The sequence below is a fragment of the Limanda limanda genome, chromosome 7 (assembly GCF_963576545.1).
Source record: "Limanda limanda chromosome 7, fLimLim1.1, whole genome shotgun sequence".
Classification (NCBI taxonomy): Eukaryota; Metazoa; Chordata; class Actinopteri; order Pleuronectiformes; family Pleuronectidae; genus Limanda; species Limanda limanda.
In genome coordinates, this window is record NC_083642.1 from 23,195,891 (window position 1) to 23,215,136 (window position 19,246).

The window sequence follows — 19,246 nt, forward strand, 5'->3', positions numbered from 1 at the left end:
TGGGAATTGAAATAGAGTTTTCGATGAAAAACCAATATAAGTGTCTCAGTGAGGGAAGATGATTATTGTTTTGTATTCTGTTGCTCACTCTGTTTTTGTTATTTTGCAGCTGCATTGTGTCTTGGTTAGCAGGCAAGAAAAGATCAATCTTGAAAATTATAATGAAACTGCTTTAAACTTTCAAGTTTGATGTTTTAATATTACTTTAACGGGTCTGTGACATCAAGCTGCTGCTAGCGCACAACTGCAGCCTTTTGAAAAGTTTTTCATTATGAGTTTGATTTCATAATTGACATACAAAAAATACTTTTATTCAATTTTGGATTCTATTGTGTTTTGGATTTTTACAAAAGCAAGTTTCCCTCAGGCTTTGAGGTGTTTGAACAGAAAATTGTGGCAAGTCAGTGTTTTGTAAAATTTGAATTATAGCAAACATTTAAAACCAAATTTGATAAGAATTCAATCAAGCCGCCAATTATTTAAACCATCAATTCTTTAAAAGTTCACTGAGTGCACATTAAGAATTCATGAATAGAATAGACATATAAATAATGGCCCCTGGTATTCAAACTTGTATAATGTGCAGTGTATTGCGCAATTGGCCAAACAATTGCAGTCACAAACCGTATTCATGTTAAATATCACTATATGTACCAGGGCTACAGTAGCTACAAAGACAACACTTAAAGGATGCTGTGTTTGCTCAGTTTGTGCTGCTGTTTTTGATGCCGGTGGAGAAGTACTGATGTTGACGACAACATGAATTGTGTTGAATAAGGGGTCAAGAATCTTTTCAGTAACATTCAACACAATAAACGATCATCGCTCTCGATCATAAAGTAAATGCAATTTTTTTCAAATGATAACTTGATTAGAGATTGAACATTCATTTGCACCAACTGTTGGAAAAGGCAAGGACTAATGAAAGAAGGACTGTTAACATTACAACAGCTTAGATGTGGATGATTAATGTATGGTAATGGACTGATAATGTAGGAAACATCCATCAAGCGTTGTAGAGGCATTATCAACAAGTGAAATCCAAAACTGAAGATGAGGTGTATAAATCAAACAGTGTCTTAATCCATGTACTATACTCTGAGTATTCTGGAAGTATGAAAATAATTCATACATGAAATTAATCAAGAAAAAACATTTAGCTTTGCTGTGAATCAAAACAAACACACAACTTTCCTAAAGTCATATATTTTCTCCTTTCTCCTCCTTTTTCTGTATTTGTCTTACTCTGTTTCCCTTGTGGACGATTTAGCACAGCAGCGTTTTTGCATTCCAATAATGAGCTATTGATCCACACCCTAAATCTAGGTGTCCAGTGATGTGATTATCAGTGCGGAGGTGCAGAAGCTTAGAGTAGGTTTCATAAAGGCGTGTAAAGTGTCTTCATGAGTCTTTAAGGTTTCGTCTCGGTCTTTCTGCTTTCCAATGACTGCTGATTGATTGGATTAGCAGACTCGACAGGCAATACAGCACCCAGAAGTGCTGGTGTGTGCAGTGCTACTACACCCTGTTATGTTATCAATGGTTAAGTGTTCACAACATAGAAAGTTCTGCACTGAGCTGTAAGGGCAGAGATGTTCTGTTTAGTCGTCAATACAATATGTTTTCCTTTAAGTGGATATTTTTACAGCAATCTAGTACACATTGCCCATTTCCTATAAAGCATCCCCTTAATGTAGCTTTCCAGTACATTTTTAGAGGTGACCATTGATGGAAACATACAGTATTTCATACATAATGTATTTGTGTTTCAGCAAATTGTGACAGATTTTTTTCCTATAGGATTTTGCCAGTAGTATCACTAAATTCAGTTTATGAATGTTTGATCATTGATTCCGTAGCAAACACACCATGTGCATTTAGGGACACAGCAGTTACAACAGTCTAACATACAATTAACTGCCCTGTTCCAACTGAGTTTAACTGATGTAACATACAGTTTGGTGAAAATTAAAATGAAGTCACACCTTCAGTTATTGTTAATGGTTTTATATTAGTGTGCACCCAGTCAGTGAGCAGTGATATAGTAACTTTAAAAAATATAATGTATCCACCAAGAGATTTTCACAGTCATCTAGAGACCGAAATAAAAGGTATATATAGAGATCATGTGTGATCAGATCCACTGTTGAATTATCCTAAGAAATATATGTATCTTAATGTGGAGAGGTGCTGTCAGATGCTTCTGTGACTCAGCAGCCTGGCAGCAGAGCAGAGATATTCCCCCAGAGAAGGTCAAAGTCTCACTGCTGTCAATCAATATGCAAACACTTTCCTGGTCAACTACCCCGCTCACACTGACGCATCAAGCTAGTTTTAGCTGCTTGAAGACGTCACGTTGCCATGGCTAACTCACAGACTCAAAAGGTCCCGATTCCCGTGTTAGCTGAGACAAAGTACAAAACGAGGATGTAGATAAAGGGCCAGGTAACTCATAATCGAGCAAGGAGGGGGAGTGAAGTGTAAGTGCTAGCTTCTTGTAGCTTTAACAATTGATATCTATTTGGATATCTGAAGAAGGGAAAAAGCAAGTTAAGTGTAAATGCAAACAGTGTGTCACAAAAGTTAGTAGGTGTCATCCACTGGCATCGTGGAATTATATATTTCATGCCAATTCACATTGACTTGCAGATGGACAGAAAAAACAACATTATCAACCCAAGTATATACTCCAAACATTTTCATTTATACAATAGACCATATTAGCACGAGTCATGTTTTTGTTATGTTCATAGCAGCATTTGAGCTTCCCACACAGACTGTGGTGTAGGAAGTAGGTAACGGCTGCAGTGTGAGTATGGTATATTGAGTAGACTAGGAGTGATTCCTAGTTATTACTCTTCTTACAGTGGTCAGGCTCACCTAAGCATGAGGTTCATTAGCTGAAGCCCTTCCCCTTTGAGGAAGCGGTCCCGATTGGAGGAAAGCATGAGGCAGGAACACAGAGCGTCGAAGAGGTTCTCCATCATCTCCTGCTCCTCTGCAGTGGAAGGGTTGTGACGTTTGAACACCTGAAAGGGGAGACAGGAGGAGAGAGAAATGAAATAATGAGCATTTTGAAAAGAAACCAAGACGGGCATGCTACTTTTACATGAAAGAGTAATTGTTTAAAACACCAACAGTTTCTGAAATGTTTTTTTTAGAATGATTTGGCAAAATGAGCCTTTTAAGTGCTCAGGAGCAACACGCTGAGTATGAAACAGTGACTTGACAAATTAGTACAATAATTAAGAGAACAGATAGAGAGGCATAGTGTAAAAACATCAGCAGTCTACACCTATATCAGGTTATAAATTGTTTTTTACTGTTTCGAACAGCCAGGTCCTTTAAAATGTCACAGGATGCTAAGAACCCCATGAAAATGAATCTATGGATGGAGGCTGGGGTTAATTGTTGAGTGTTAGACTGGGTTTAGTGTGGAGCCACCACAAAGCACAGTGTATATATTAAAAACCTGATTTTTGAGAAATTACTAAGATTTACGAGCCCCCTGCATGTTAGGGCTGAAATGGATGATGGGTTATTAAAAAGAGTCGTGATGGAGCCAACTAAAAATAGAAAAAATCTTACAGATAGTTGCTGCAGCAGCACATCAATGCCATCCATCTCACCCAGTAGTTCTCTGGTATCTGTGTGAGAGAGAAACAAAGTGGGAGAAGGGCTTTGAGATAAAAATAGAGGAAGAGGACAACGAGGGAGAATAAATTGAGATGGTTTAAAGAAAACATACCTTAAAGGAGTGATAGGAAGAACAGAAAAAAGGCTTAAGTGGATGGTTGAGGGAAAGTAAAAGAGAAATTCAGGGACGAAAAGAGGAGGCATAGGACGGATGCTGACAAACACGAGGGACTTCCAGAGAGAAAATAAGGAAGAATGAGGGCACTGAAAAATATATAGTTATTCCATCTAGACCAGTGCATGAAAATTTGTTCAAGCTTCCACACTAAAATTCGGCTTCTTGCTGGTCAAAAGTGAGGGTGAACCGTCTTCTTCTCAACATACTGAATTCCTGAAAGTTTAAAATCACACACAGCTAACTCAGGTTTGCTGTACTGTTTCATACTTTCTCCCCCAAACAGTGAAATATCCGTAACTAAGGGCAGAATTATATTCGAACAATTCGGTGAATCCGCAGGGTCTTAATTAGTCAGGATTAGAAGCGGCTCTCGTTCGCAGCAGCGAGTATTTTACATATAAACCCTTCAGAGGGATGTTTCTTGTCAGATTTGACAGCAGGACGCAATAATTACATTTAAATTAGCACATCAAAATTCCCCAAATTGTCATTTCCTAATAGAATTCTTGTGACTCGCCACATTCCTGTTTCAAGACCCTGACAGCGCTGTGATTTGGAACATTATTAATGGCATCACATTTTCTTTGTTTTGTGAATATTATTTTTTTATTAGACTGTATTTCGCATTTGAAGGGCAGGAAGAAGATAATGCATGGAGGCAGCCCAACGAATGAGTGTGAATGAAGACATGGCTCCAGCTGAATATCAATAGGTATCATTAATGAGAACCTGTCGAAGGACCCAGCTTATCCCAGAGCAGGTGGGCATCAGAGGCTTTACAGGGTTCTAGTGAGGGAGGGAAAGAGTGGAGGCAAAGAGACAAGAAGGGAGGAATAAAAGAAGTGCCTTTGACAGACTGAAAGAGGAGAGGGAGAAAGAATGGAAAGAACATGACAGGTGACATTAAATCAAATAGCAACGGAAGAGAAAAAGGAGGAAAGAAAGTGAAAGACATGAAACAACAAGAAAGGATAGTACCAGAGAAGGTCATTGACAAAAAAAGATGATGGGACGCAAAAATTGGGGATTGAAAAGGGGGATGAAGGACAGAAAGGGAACAAACAAAAAAAGCAAATATGGGCAAGAAAAAGGATAGTGAAAAAGAAGAAAATAATTTAACAGGATGGAGGAAAATTAAAAGAAAGGGAGACCAAAAAAAAATGATCGTGTGTTCGAGGAACCCACCAACCATTTACTTACTGTCGTTGTTTTGCAGCAGGATGGCCAGGATTTCACTGCAGTACAGCTTGTTAGCATCAAACGGTATCTTTGCCTGAAAGAGACAAACTTCCAATTATCACTCATCCCAAGTAACTCTGTTGTTCATAGTAAGAAACGATTACCGTTACGTCTACAACTTTATCAGATTTGTATTGACCATAAACAGTGATTATACTTAATATATTGTATATAATGGTGATATAAAGAAACAGTGATTTCTGACTGTTCATTTTCTGGATCAACTGGGCTACATAGGTGCTTTTGTACAAGCTAAAACTTCTTCAGCTGTATCTTCACTGACTTAATATGAAATAATGTGGTCATTAGTCATTTCCATACATGACCTTTTTAAATTATTAATAATAAGCCAAGAGAGTGATCATATGGTTGAGACAGAAATCTTTATTTAAAATATATTTAAAAAATGTCCACCATAAAAACTCCTCATAGCATGAAAATCTGTTTGAAAAAAAAGATCTTCTTCAAAAAGATCCATGTAAGATAAAATAAAACTCAACATGTCTAACTGGGCATTGGTTAAATCATTATTCTAAGATAGTTGCCATTAGTGGTTACGTTTTGTCTATATGAAATAATAAAACAAATTAAAAAAGCTCATCACAGTTTCCTTGAATGCAATGTATTGTCACGAAATGTTTTGTTCAACCAAAAGTCCAAACCTTAAAATTAGTTAATTCAGTTCAATTAAACATTTCCACATTTGAGAAGTTTAAACAAATCAATATAAGAAATACTTACTTATATAATGCCTGAAACAATTAATCAAAATAATTGCTAATCAATTATCTGTAAATCGGCTAATCGATTAAGTGACTGATCCTTGATGCTCTATTAATGACTGTAGCCAATACTCTTGTCACATTCTTACCTTGATTCTCTTGAGCAGCCACTGCATGAGTCCCTGCTGCGCGGCCTCTGCACACAGACCTGGTCTGAACTCCGCCATATTTTCTACGATCGCTGAAGAAGATATAAAAAATTAGAATTTACTCATCGAGCTGAATCATGGTAAAAATACCTGGTCCAGTTTCTGATAGAGATTAAATATGTATGAAGTACCAATCTGAACTGCTGGATCGATACAATAAGGATTCTATAGGAGGATCAGGTATTAGTTGGTCAATAAACTATTTTTCTCTGTCCCCATCATTATAGAATCGAGTGTTTCCACTCACTACTGCTTTAATATGGTCGAAGGCCAATATCACAGTCTCCTGTCAGTCTCAAGTGAACATATACTACACAGACATTGAACAAACACACTTTGAAGGAAGAGAACTGTGAAATGTAGATGATTTGTCTGGGTTCAGTCCCAGCTTATTCCAATATTGTCATTAGAAAGCCGTTTCTGCCACATGATATCTCTATCAGAGCAGATGCAGCAGAAGGTGACCGACAGAGAGAGACACTCTGGTGGTGGTGATGATGAAAAGAGAGAGGAATGAGGAACTAAGAGGGATGAAGGGGAGAGAGGAAGAGCAGAAGGGGCGAAAAGAGGTGGTGAGACGAGGCAACGATGAGGGATGCAAGGTAGACGGAAGTGAGGGAACGAAGAAACAGCAAGAGCATAAAAAGGGGAGATGTGCAGCATGCTGACACAGATGTTTGAGAAATGTTGGTACGCATATTGATGATCATGACACCCTCGTATTCAGGTCATACCCTGAATAAATAATATTTTGGGAAAAGCTGTCAAAGGCTCTCAAATAGAATTTCGGTAAAACTGGGATCTAAAGGCCGGCGCATGCTTCTGCAAATGCGTCTGCGGCTTTTCACGCAGTTGTGTCGACAAACTCGTTTTAATTTATTTAAATTTATTATGGTTCTCCAAGGGTTGCTATGTTGCAAAGCTATTCCCCGCCAGAACACTGGGCGGCGGAGTAACGTTTTTTGTCGAAGACGACCTTAGAGACGCCTTCTTTGTGTGTGGCAGTCGTCGTTGACTGTTTATTTACCTTCTCCCAGTCGTGTTCACCACCAGTGAACGATGGCAGAGACGGCAATCCTAATGATGGCATATTTTTAGATATCTTCCTTGGTTTCTGCCGGTATTATGGGGCATGAAACCCGAAATGTGACTCCGGAAAGGATGTAGTTAGCAGACCAATCACAGCCTTGCGGGCAGCGTGAGGCTTGCGTAGCTTTGTCGTATAGTTAGAAAAATTGGGCGACGCACGCAAGCAGGGCTACGCAAGCAAGCAAGGGGTCTACAATATATTGTAATATACTATATATAGTTAAAATAAGGGGGTGGATTAAGTTGAAGACCAAGAGAATTACAAAGAAATACAAAATACAAAAAAATGCAATAACGCAACAACTGGAATTAGGGGCTGCAGATGATAAAGAAACGTTGAGGAAAAGCAAGAGAAGAAAAGTTGGAGAGGAAGGGTGCTGAGGGAGAGAGTGGGAGCGCCTTTATCAGTGATTCAAACAGAGCAGACAGACAGCATCCTGGAGGACAGCAGGCTCAGAGCAGAGAGCAGCCAAGGCAGACAAAAGGCTTATTCAAGCTTGGAAAGCTCCCTTGATGATACAAACACACACAAGTGCGCGCACACACACAGGAGCTTGAATAAAGGATGCACAAGCTCTCCTCCCTCGATATTACCCACACTCGAACAGAGCCAAACACACACACACAGACACACACACACACACCTTAACAACCCTCCTGACACGCGGCCTCAATCTGGCAACAAAGAAAAAAAACATCTCAGTAGACTCGCTGCACACAAAAAGAGCTGAGAGGCAGAAAAGTCGGATTCATGTGAGGCTAAACACAGAGACCGTGACTTCTCAAACTATCTGCTGGCCCATGCCCCCTCTTAGACCTTGAGTCTTCGTTTAACGCTGTCAAATCCACGCTCCAATGGCTGTGACTCTGTAACCTGTATGCTCCACTTTGAGGTCTTAAACCTCTCGGATAAAAAATACAAAACCACCCACGTGTGTTTCAAAAGTGCTTCTGCTTTTCTAAAACATTTAAATGACATCTTCTGTTTGCTGAAAAAGTTTAGGGCACTTGACAGCAGAGGGACACACTGACACGGCTTAAAGAATACAAATTAACTTTGTCTACGCCCGAGCCCAGGTCCATGAGGACCCCCTGTCACTGTAGCGCCCAGAGCCTCAACCCAGCCTCATACACACCTTGCAGGCCTACTTCCCTCTGGAGGAGGTTGTCAAGTTTCAAAACTAAAATGAGACGAGCTTGATCAGTCAGTCCTGCTCCAAATATGCAAATGTTATTGAGTTTTATCCAAACCTGTTTTTTTAATCTATCCTTGGAAAAGGGCCACAGAGAAGTCTCTGAGGTGGAATTTGTCTGAGATGTCTCCCAGATATTTGTCCCACGTTTTGAATATGAATGAATGTGCAAAGCTGTGCTGCCACTGAAAGTCCCAGTCTAGGTCTTGTTTTGCTACTGAAACAAATCTAAGTGTTTATGTGTCCGTCCCACTGTGTTTTGTCTTTTAATTTCTCTCTACGCCAGTGTTGCCTTGTGTAGATTGACATTTACTTGTAACTTGTGTTATCATGTTAGTACATTTCTGTTCAGTTTTCTGATTTAAACTATAGCATTAAAGAGGATGATGAGACCACTTGTCTGAAATAATGCTGCATCAGCGTATCATGTTACTGTTATAATAGTCATGGTGATCGTCAGATTTACTTGCGTTTTTCTAATATGTGATTGCGCAAAACATAGATTATATATCGAGATGGACAACAACACTGCTCCCTCCTACAATGTGACGCTAAAATGTCTCCATCAACCTCTGGTGGAAGTCTAGCCTCCTCCATATTAATGGATGGGACATGGACCATCCTAAAAAGGACACGTCAAATAATATTTTCTCAAAGATGATTCTGGTAAAGGTAGTTCTTATAACACAGCTGTTTGCCTAAGTGTAAATCTTTCTTCTACGTTTCGTTTTAATTAGGTATTTAGTGCTCTAAGTATGGAGTAAAAGGTCATCAATGACAGCTGAGACTGACTGGTAGATTGAGTGCATATATCAACGGAACCTTGCTTCCACGGCCCCATCAACCGATCTTTACTGTGCAGACTCACGCCCCAAATGTTAAAGATGGCAGCATTAGTATCCAAGTTATTTTAGCTTTATTGCTGGATAGTGGGAAGAAGTGAAGATGTGTTGTTCATCTATATACAGGCTATGGTGCATTACATTATAATATCAGTGTAACCATTCAACATGAGTGCTTTATAATTCAACATCTACAAAGCAAAATCAGATCATTAAATTACTGTAAAGAATTCAAATTACATTTTTATACTGATTAGAAACAATAAGCCAAGCTGTAAAAACACAAAAAGCGAGTTGAGCTATTTGCTAGCTTGTTAAAATTATAGATGTTTTTTGATCTCATATTCATGGAGGATGGGGTGCAGTGAGGCCACATCACACTTGACAATGAATTTCTGAGACTTTTGAGTTGTATTAACAGCAGCACGAACAATGTGTAGACACCAAACTATGATGCTATTCTTTATATGAACTCTTGCTCTTATTGTAACCCTAACATATCTAATGTAAAACTAACTTCATGTACTTCACTTTCAAATTCAGTCCACAATCAATGAGTAATATAAGGAGGATATCTAGAATTATAAAAAATGTATCATAGCTTGACTGCATTTCTGTCCAGGGATTATGTGGAAGTACACATAGAGGGTATGGCAATGAGGTTAATGAATGAATACAACTTTATTCATGTTAATGTAAGTTTTCTAAGCATAAACACGAACATGATATTATTTGTTTAAGGCTCGTCGTGAATCTCCTTACCGAGTGTGTTGTAGATGCCGTCAGCCTCCTCTTTCACCTGCTCATCCAGTCGCTCCATATTTTGCACCAGCAAGGCCACCACCTGACCCTCCAGCTACAGACAGAAAGAGATGTCAGGGCTGTGTTAAACAATGTTAAAACATGAGGCAGATCCACCAGGGATTAATCATAGTTTCATCATGGACAATTATCATGTACAATTATAATCACATACATATGATAAAACGCTTTTAAGTAAAACATGTATACAAATTTCCTTCACATGGCATCACGCAAGCCAAATCATCAGTCAGTTACGAGGAAGTAAAAACATTTGCGAGGCAAATCATAGTGTGGGTTCACTTTGGAGGAAGTTCTGGATGAAACCTTTACAGGTTGCACAGAAGTGTTTAATTTTCATCTCAGTTACTTAACAGCGCATTCGACTGCTAGATTCCACTGTAGCCAAATAGTAAGTGTTTAACATAAGTTTATGTTTTGGCCGACCCTCAGACATTTGGGGTCGGCTGTTTACACCTAACATAACAGGTGTAATCGTCTATTCTCAGCTCAAGCTCTGCCTCGATTGTTATAAGTTATTTTATTTATCATCAAAACCAACATTGGATACCTTTACATATGACTGTATTGCACATACTTCATGTTGTATTGTTTGTGTTGCTTTTATATGCCAATTGTATTCATATATATGCAAACTAGTATTATGGGAAGTTTGCATTGTAAAACAAAAGTTTTAATAGCCAGCAAAAGCCTTTAATATGCAATGTTAATGTTGCACATTTGCTATGGTCTCAGGGCAATATTGTTATTTTTTAATGATAATGAACATATTATTTAAATATAAAACTTTGAATATCACTTCAGTTTGTGTCATTACCTTGTGCACATTTTAAACACTTCTTAACAATACAGCAATAATACTGATAACCGTAATTTTGGTCACTATAATTGTGGCCAAACATTTTCACAACTATTCATCTCTAATGGTAGGACCGTTCTAAAACCCAGAGACTTCTGACATTACAGGTGAGAAACAATCCAAATAATTGTCACTGGGATAATGCCCGGCAGAGAACTTGGCACATTTAACACAATCTCTGAAGAAGTGTCACAGCGACAGCCATGAAGGAGGAGGCGCAGACGTTTCTTTCCTCCTCTAACAGTATATCAGCACATTATTGTAGTTCGACCTTTGTGTGTGCCGCAAAATGTCAGCAAACATAATGGGCCATCAAAATTTGTCTCTGGCTCATAGACAGCATGACAAGCTTAGTGATGGAAAGAAAGAGGGAGAAAGAGAGAAAGAGAGAAGGCTTAATATACAGGGTCAGACAAAGACAGTGGATCCGAAACTTAAAACTGTTGCCAACACACACAGCTGCAGGGGGACAGAGAAAGGTAGAGTCTGCAAGGAAAAGCTGTAATTGTGTAGATGACATTAAATGTTAACATGTTGCATTTTTCCCCTTGACTAAGTTCTTGACACTTAATAAAACTGATCTCAAATTAATGTAATTGCAAGAACATCCGACAGTGGCAAAAAGAAAGTTAATAGGATGAATTAAAAATCAATAAACTGAGACAGAGTTCAATAGTGTGCATCTTTGTGCCCCATTTGAACCACAATGTTTTAAGGTTAATAGACTATATGATTCAAAAACATCCGTAAAATGTATTGTATCATGTTACTTTCAAAATTGTATTTTAACATATTCTACATTTACTTAGAATAGCACCCAATAAAGGGTTTTGAACACCAAGGCCCTAGATTTAATTCACTGGATCTGAATTTCTATTTGGATCTGCACCAAATGGCACACATAATATCAGCTCCCTAAACATGCTTATTTTTTCATCAAGACCAAAGAATTTTTTTCTGAGAAATTCACCATAGTTTGAAAAACACCCTTTTACACAATGTTAAAGCCCCCTGATTCAGATCCTAACGAAAATGTAATGGTTTTTTTCCTAACGGATACTACGTCCTTCCAACAAGTTCAGTGATAATCCAGTAGTTTTTGTGTAATCATGCTTACTCACAAACAAATAAAAGGACAGGTGAAAACATCCCCATTAACAAAGATGATAATCGGCTTCTTCTAGCAGAAAAATTGTATATTCTATCAGTTAATATACAGTATATAAGACACTGGACTGAAGCAGCATCGTTACGACAGCTTGTAGTCCGAAACATTATAACTCAAAATGGCTACGTGCTTTTCAGTCAACGAGGGCAGACAGGGCCTCGCTTTTGATTCATTAAGAAAGACAAGGTAATCAATCATCCCTGCCTGGTTTAGATGTCAGAGCCCAGAAACTTAAGTATTGACTCCACAAAGAGCTGCTTCATCAATATCCCCAAAGAACTCACCAGAGCATCTATGAGCACCTCAGCCCCCTCCTCGCTCTCTTGGAGCGTGTCGATGTCCGTCAGCTCCTGCAGCAGGTCCACCACAGCTATGGCAACATGTGGTTCAGGCTAAGGACAATAAGCTGGTGCTGCTTAGTTGCTGGGAATTGGATATCAAGTTAGTGTTGCCCAGCCTGTGCTCCGGATGACCACAGAAAACCGTCAGTGCTTTTTGTGTAGTGACTGTTGATGCTTAAGGTTTAAGCTACAGTATATAGAATTGAAGTATGTTATTAAAAGAACACGGAAAGTTGGAAATTCACATTTTGGGTCTAACTGATGTGTTTTGAACAATGGCGATATGGCAAAGAGATACAACAAATATGAGGCTGAAGACATAGTAATTGCTATTAGGATAAATTCATTGTCAGATTAGTTCCTTTCACAACATTTGCTGACCAAAGAAAAAAAATATAGGGTATAATATCTGCAGAATTATCCTCTATAGACAGGAGAGGAGGATCAAAATTGACAGACCGCCTGGATCGGTCCATTAATGAAAGGATATCAGTGTTTTCGTGACTGAGGAGGCTGAGCAGCGAGTGGACGGAATTCAGCTCCACCAGCAGGTGGTAGAGATCTGGCATCGTAGCGATCACGTGCATTTCCTGTATAATGTCGTTTAGATCCAGCTCAGTTTCCATGAACCTGGTTTAAAAAAGAAGACATTTTGGTTTGCTTGTTAGCCATTATTGTGTTGCCATTAATGTCAAAGTGCAGCACAGGAATGGTTATGACATTTTCTGTTTGGCAACAGTATGGCACAAACTGAAATTGTGTTAAATCATTTGGGGGGGAAAAACTATTAATATAATACATAACCACATAAAATTTGCTTGATCTTATGCAGTGTGTCATTTACATTGTGATTGGACGTGGTCATTTAATGGACTTACTTCTCTGGATTGTCTGGAAACTTAATCCTCAGTTCCTGATTTTTGTATGATCTTTTCTCAAAGGTCAGGATCATTTTCTTCACCGAACTCTCATCCACCAGCTCTGCCTGTTTGATAAGCACATAATGGGAAAGAGTGAAGGGAAAGAAAAAGGAGGACAGTAAGAAAGAAAGAAAAACGGCTTTTATTGGTCATGGTGATGGACTTAAATTTGAGCCCATACAGAATCACAGTAATTATGTGAGTGGAACAGAGTACCCACAAGTTTTCTACAATCAGGGAAACCTGAGTGCATTTCACTGGAAAGGGAACGTTCTGGACCTCATGATGGCTTAAAAGCCTGTGAAGTGTCCAACAGTTAATGATAGGTTGGGAAATTTCAATTGCCTGACATTATGGAACAGAGCAGCACTTTTCTCTGAGTAGCTCTAGACACAGTGAATATTTGAAAAGGCCACAGCGAGGGATAATAAGAACAGGATAATAGATGTGCACTTTACTAATGCACTACATAACATGGATACAAAAGGTTTTCGACCAAGAATAATTGCAAAGAAACTTTCCTGCTCCAGATGTTTCTTCATTTCATAGTTTTTTCTGAATCCACTGCCTTTACAGGAGTCAGGTGTGAATGTTGTTTTTAATGTCTGAACTCAAAAACCACTCGGGTCGAGTGAACACAGAAGACAAACTTAAGACTCTGACCTAAACGATATATCCACAATTTGTACTTAGGGCCTGTTCAGAAATCTTTGTCTGCACACAATTTGTGTAGTTCTTATCTTTTAAATAGAGACATTATTTTTACAGTTCTCCTACACATAGTTTAAGTATCTGTAATCGTCCAACAGGTTAGTTGAGATATATTAATTCAACTGTTTTGCTAACCCTAGTTGTTACCCCTTAACTCTAGCCATTAAATGGCTTACCAATTGTTGGTTGAATTTTTGTATATACATTGTGGATCCTAAGAAGTATTAGAGCATTAGAAAGTTCAAAAATTCATTAAATATAACAAATACTGTGTAAACTCGGTTTTATCCTGCATTAGCTGTTTTGGGATGAAAACATCGGTGTGAAATGCACACACCAAACACCCCCCTTATCATATTCACCCCAGCTGCTTTCAGACATACACTGCACTCCAGATAATCTCCTGACATCATCTTGAGGGGCTGTATGTAAGTGAAGCTTATGATTTCAACCACACAGGCAGAGGCTTAAACTGGACTTCTGCTTAGGGTAAAGTATTTATAGGAGCCCCTGGTCCTGAGTTATAGTTCTGCATTACATTTCTCCAGTTGATACCACCACCACAAAACTAGATGCTTGCATCATACATAATAGAATCATGCAGTGGATTTATTATATTCCCCCACAGAATCAGTGTTACACTTTCACTCACTAACTGAGAAGAGACATGGCAGGAATGCTGTTCTTGTTTCCTAACGGAATATAAAAGCATTCGGTCACTGTGTTTACGTTGTTCAAATGACTGTGATGGAGAGCAGAGGTAGTAGAAATGCGGTTTTAAGTAGAGATGGCTTTGTTAGATGAGTGGCAGAAAAGGAGAGCTCAATCTTTTTTTCATATTTATGTTGTCTTCAATCTAAACAATCTCCGACAGCATGAGAATCAATCACAGTTATTTTGTCTCCAAATGGTATCTCCAACCAAATGTGTCGCCCCACTGTTCTGCTTCAAATGCCTGATATACATAAGATTTAACAGAAGGATAAATATTGCTTTGTGTGTGGGTATAATGAGACAAAATAATGAACAAAAGTGATTGACTACAATGTACAATTGTTTTCCTACTAATCTCTGGTCAATGACTATTGATAAACTTCAACCTATTTTGGTAGACAATAGATAATCGTATCATCTCTACCGTGCAAATAAAATGGATCAGTTGTGACTTTCGTAACTTTAAAACAATATATGGATGGGACTAGGTTGGTTTAGATGACGGAGGATTAATCTCTGCTTGGAAAATCAACTTGAAATCTATCCAGCAGATTCACAGTTAAGAAATAGTGATATTTCATTTGTTCCATCTTGGGTGAACAACTTACTTACAATAGTCTAACTGTGAGTGACAGCTGAGGCACAATATGTGAAAACAAATATTTTTTAACTTTTTGAGTTGACAGTGACAAAGGCACATTTTATAAAAAAAAAGGGTGGTAGGTTATTTTAGAAGAAACTTACTTTGCAGAAAAAAGTGACAATTCTATAATAACGCTATAATAATAATCTTGCCCACCTCAGGTTCATCTTCATCCCGGTCCATCAGCTTCTCCAGGATCTTCTTCTTGTCCCCAGTCAGCTCATCAGTGTCCATCCCTGCTTCCATCCCACCTCCTGTTGTGACGTCTCTGTATCTGGCACTCTGTCCTTTCTGCTGTTTCCCTCCTCGGGAGTCATCTCCTCCTGCTGCTCCTCCATCTTCCTGCCTGAGACGCTTTGCTCCTCTATCAGGCTGTAGGATAAAAGGGGATGGTGAAGAACATATCTATAGGGATGCTGTGAGGTCTTGAAATGAAGTGTGGTTTATGTAAAATGGTGTGAAACCAGAAAGTATAATCATACTCTTCCTAAAGCTTGAAACATACAAATTGGCCGAGTGAGATAACTATTAAATGATTATAAAATCACAAAGATAAGCAACTGTATGTGATAAAATAAGATAAATATAGTTGATCCCACGCTGGGTAAATTCACATGTTACAGCAGCAGATAGTCAAAAGGAGGTAGACAAGAGAACACATGAAAGTGTACAATCGAAAAAAATATGTGCCCAACTACACAATAAATGGCAGAAACTATAAGAGAAACAAAAATCGGAAAAACACTGCACATGGTACGTTTATTTTCTATCTGCTTTTTTCTTCTACATAGTTTCAAATTGCACCAATAGCAGTTACTCTCAGAAAACGAGAGTTTACAAAACGTGTAAAGAGGCGATTATTAAGAGGATCAGTCATAAGCCGGATCAACAAATAAACAAGTTTCCTCTTATGATATGAGTGTATATTTACAATTATTTTAATGTATCAATTACAATAACATTGAATAGAATGACACAACAAAAGAGACGTAACTGACTTCGACAAAGCACTGCCCCTCAAAGATACATTAGTATTTATCTTAATCCTTTAGTGTGTAAAACTAGTTGAGGCAATACAACTTAGTTACAGTCTCAGTATCGCAGGCTCTCTCTGCAGCCACAGAGCTAACTGTGTAGCTAGCCCGCTAACTACGTATGTTGTTTAATATAAATAACAACTGGACTCAAGTTGTTAATTTTTCAGGTTCTACACAAGGAAAACTTCGTGTTATTCTTTGATGGTCAACTAACAAACGCAAACTGACACAACAAAGCACAGCGGGACAATGCTAACGCTTTGCTAACGGTAGGTAGTGAGTGCTAGCAGAGCTGCAGCATGACATCAAATGCATAAGATGAGCTGATGTTAGCTGAGTTCTGACACACAGGAGGAAAGGTCTACCTGGTAGTTGAGGAGCTCTCCGACATCCATTTGTCCCGGTTACAAAACTCAACCGGGTGACCGTTTAGTCCGGGTGTTAGGAAACAGAACAAGAGCTAGCAGGCAGCAGTTCGGCTAATAACAAGCTTCCTTGGTACACATGCCTGCCGTAAAGTGGGGCTGTATGTTATCGTCGCAACACGCTGTCGTAAACAAGAATCACTGGTGATACAAAACCCTCAAGGTTAAAAAATGTGATAAGGTTTGATGTCTTTGATGTCTTCAATCAAAGTGTGTAAAGCTCACGTGTACTTAAGGAAGTCTGATTGATTTAACCAGAAATGTTAGTTAAAATAAACAGAACTCTAATTTCACATTTATCTCCTCTCCCGTGCCCAGTTCACTGTTTTCCCTTTTTTCTTTTTCTCTTTTTATTGGCTTACTTATTCTCTGAAACATGCACACACACCATATATGTATATCCTTTATATTCTGTCTTATTTGTACTTGAATAAAACAAAAAAGACGATTAAAATTGTCAAAGTTCAGGTCTTATCTGGAGAAGACCCATGATAACAACGACAGCAAAGCACATTTTAATTTAAAGCCAGGATTCAGCATAACACAATCTGGTTCCAGTCAATACAAGTAATACATATGTAAAGTAGAGCTGGTATATAGTATAGTATAGTATAGAATAGGATAGTATTGAATAGTGTCTGGTGTTTCTAGACTTGTAAGGACAATGACTTAACTGTATAATAGTACAATGCAACTTTGTAATAAATATATTACTTTTCGAAAAATTGTTAACACTACATCAGAAAGATGTTGAATAAAAGTTTTTATTAAACCTCATTGTTTGTTGAGATGTACTGAACTGCATTTTAAAATACTTAACAGATGTTACATGTTATTCTGTTCACTGACTGTATTCTCTTCTCTGCAGTTGTAAATCCACATCACCACTAATGCGTTGTCACACAGCCCAGCAGTGGAAGGTAAGTACTGATAATGTACTTAAGTGTAATTTTGTAGTACCTGTACTTAAGGTTGTTTTTGCTACTTAATTCATCAAATACAGACATACTCGTAGATATTGTTTGGAAAAGTATAGACAAGGCAAGTTTATTTGCACAGCACATTTCAACAACAAGGCAATTCAAAGTGCTTTACAGAAAATATCACAGGCAACATGACAAATTGTTAAAGCAACACAAGGCATTACAAAACAGGAGCATTTAAAAATGAATTAAAAGAGTAACATTGAGAATAAAAATATACAAATTCATATTTTGGCTCTAAACCATTCAGTGCTTTATAAACTGACAGCAACATTTTGAAGTAAATTCTGTGACAGACACTCAGGTTAGACAGAGGTGGAGGATGTGACCTTTAAAATAGCTGATTGCACTTAAAGGATCAGTGTGTATAATCTAGTGACATCTAGTGGTGAAGTTTCATGTTGCAGCTGAATACCCCTCGTCTCCCTCCCCTCTTCCAAAAATGCAAGAAAACCTGTGGTAGCCTTCAGTTGTCATAAAAACTGAAAAGGTGTTTAGTTAGTCCAGTTTTGGCTACTGTAAAAATGGCGGCCTCCGTGAGGGCCCTCTCCCAATTATTTAATAATTAATTTAAACAATGTGTACGAATTAGATGATTAAACACTAGTGAAAGCATCACCAGAATTATTTTATATTCACTTTCTGCCAATAGATCCCTTTCACCTAAATCTTGCTCAGTTGACCGTTAATACTGTAAAGGATTATTTTATTGCAAAATACATACAAGCTACCTTATCGGTCACTGCTAACGCAAAAATATGTTTTTCCCTTAACTAAAATCCTTGAGGCTCACTCACCAACCAGTCCTCTCATTATACAAATACAATTAGACATGATTTCCTCATCACACCCTGCACAAGAAATCCTGGTCTCAAGGGCTCAATTTTGTTGTATTCATACCAGCAGATCTCGATATGCCAAGCTGGCTTATTGTTCCAGACAGGCAGAAAATCACCTTTTCAATGAGCATCACTGGGAAATGTATCAGTGGTGCAACGTGAGTAGAGGCCTACATTCCCACTCCAGTCTCTGGCTAGTGATCTGTGACGGTAGAGCAACCAGAAAAAAAAACATTCCTGAGGAGCTTGATGTCCTGAACTTACAGGGTGAAAGAGAATAAAAGCAAACAAGAGGAGGGATGGATAAATGTACATAGAAATCCCAACCAGACGGCTTCACATGAAAACAAAGCTTTGATTTGATGAATTAGTAGTAGCTAGTATTGTTTACAAGGTAAATAATTGAATTTGGTTTATTTATTATAAAACTTTTTCCAATTGAGTTGAATCTTTCTTATATGTATCCTACCAATGATCTGTGCATTAGATCCGAATAGATCAACATTTCCAAAATTACGCATTAATGCTTTAAAATGAATACTAAAGATGAGTTTATACAAGAAGATTTATATTTATCAAAGGTTAAATGTCCTGACAGGCTTATAATTAAGTGTATTATGTTGGTGATGGATGCACAGGCAGCTACTGCTTGCTGTGTGAAAACAATGACGATGAG

The 19,246-nt window shown here is 38.2% G+C and overlaps 1 protein-coding gene across 1 annotated transcript in view; it reads right to left on the reverse strand.

Annotated features, from left to right (window-relative positions):
- Positions 1–16,823, reverse strand: part of ctnnbl1 (catenin, beta like 1) — a 50,557-nt gene extending 33,734 nt beyond the window's left edge. Inside the window, exons 1-10 of the mRNA XM_061074358.1 lie at positions 16,689–16,823; positions 15,443–15,658; positions 13,177–13,283; positions 12,789–12,928; positions 12,242–12,339; positions 9,871–9,964; positions 5,925–6,016; positions 5,015–5,087; positions 3,589–3,647; positions 2,881–3,029 (exon numbers count right to left, since the gene is read on the reverse strand). Coding sequence (XP_060930341.1) covers positions 2,881–3,029; positions 3,589–3,647; positions 5,015–5,087; positions 5,925–6,016; positions 9,871–9,964; positions 12,242–12,339; positions 12,789–12,928; positions 13,177–13,283; positions 15,443–15,658; positions 16,689–16,718 — 1,058 coding nt within the window. The 5' untranslated portion in view covers positions 16,719–16,823. The remainder of the gene's footprint in view (positions 1–2,880; positions 3,030–3,588; positions 3,648–5,014; positions 5,088–5,924; positions 6,017–9,870; positions 9,965–12,241; positions 12,340–12,788; positions 12,929–13,176; positions 13,284–15,442; positions 15,659–16,688) is intronic.
- Positions 16,824–19,246: the final 2,423 nt, after the last annotated feature.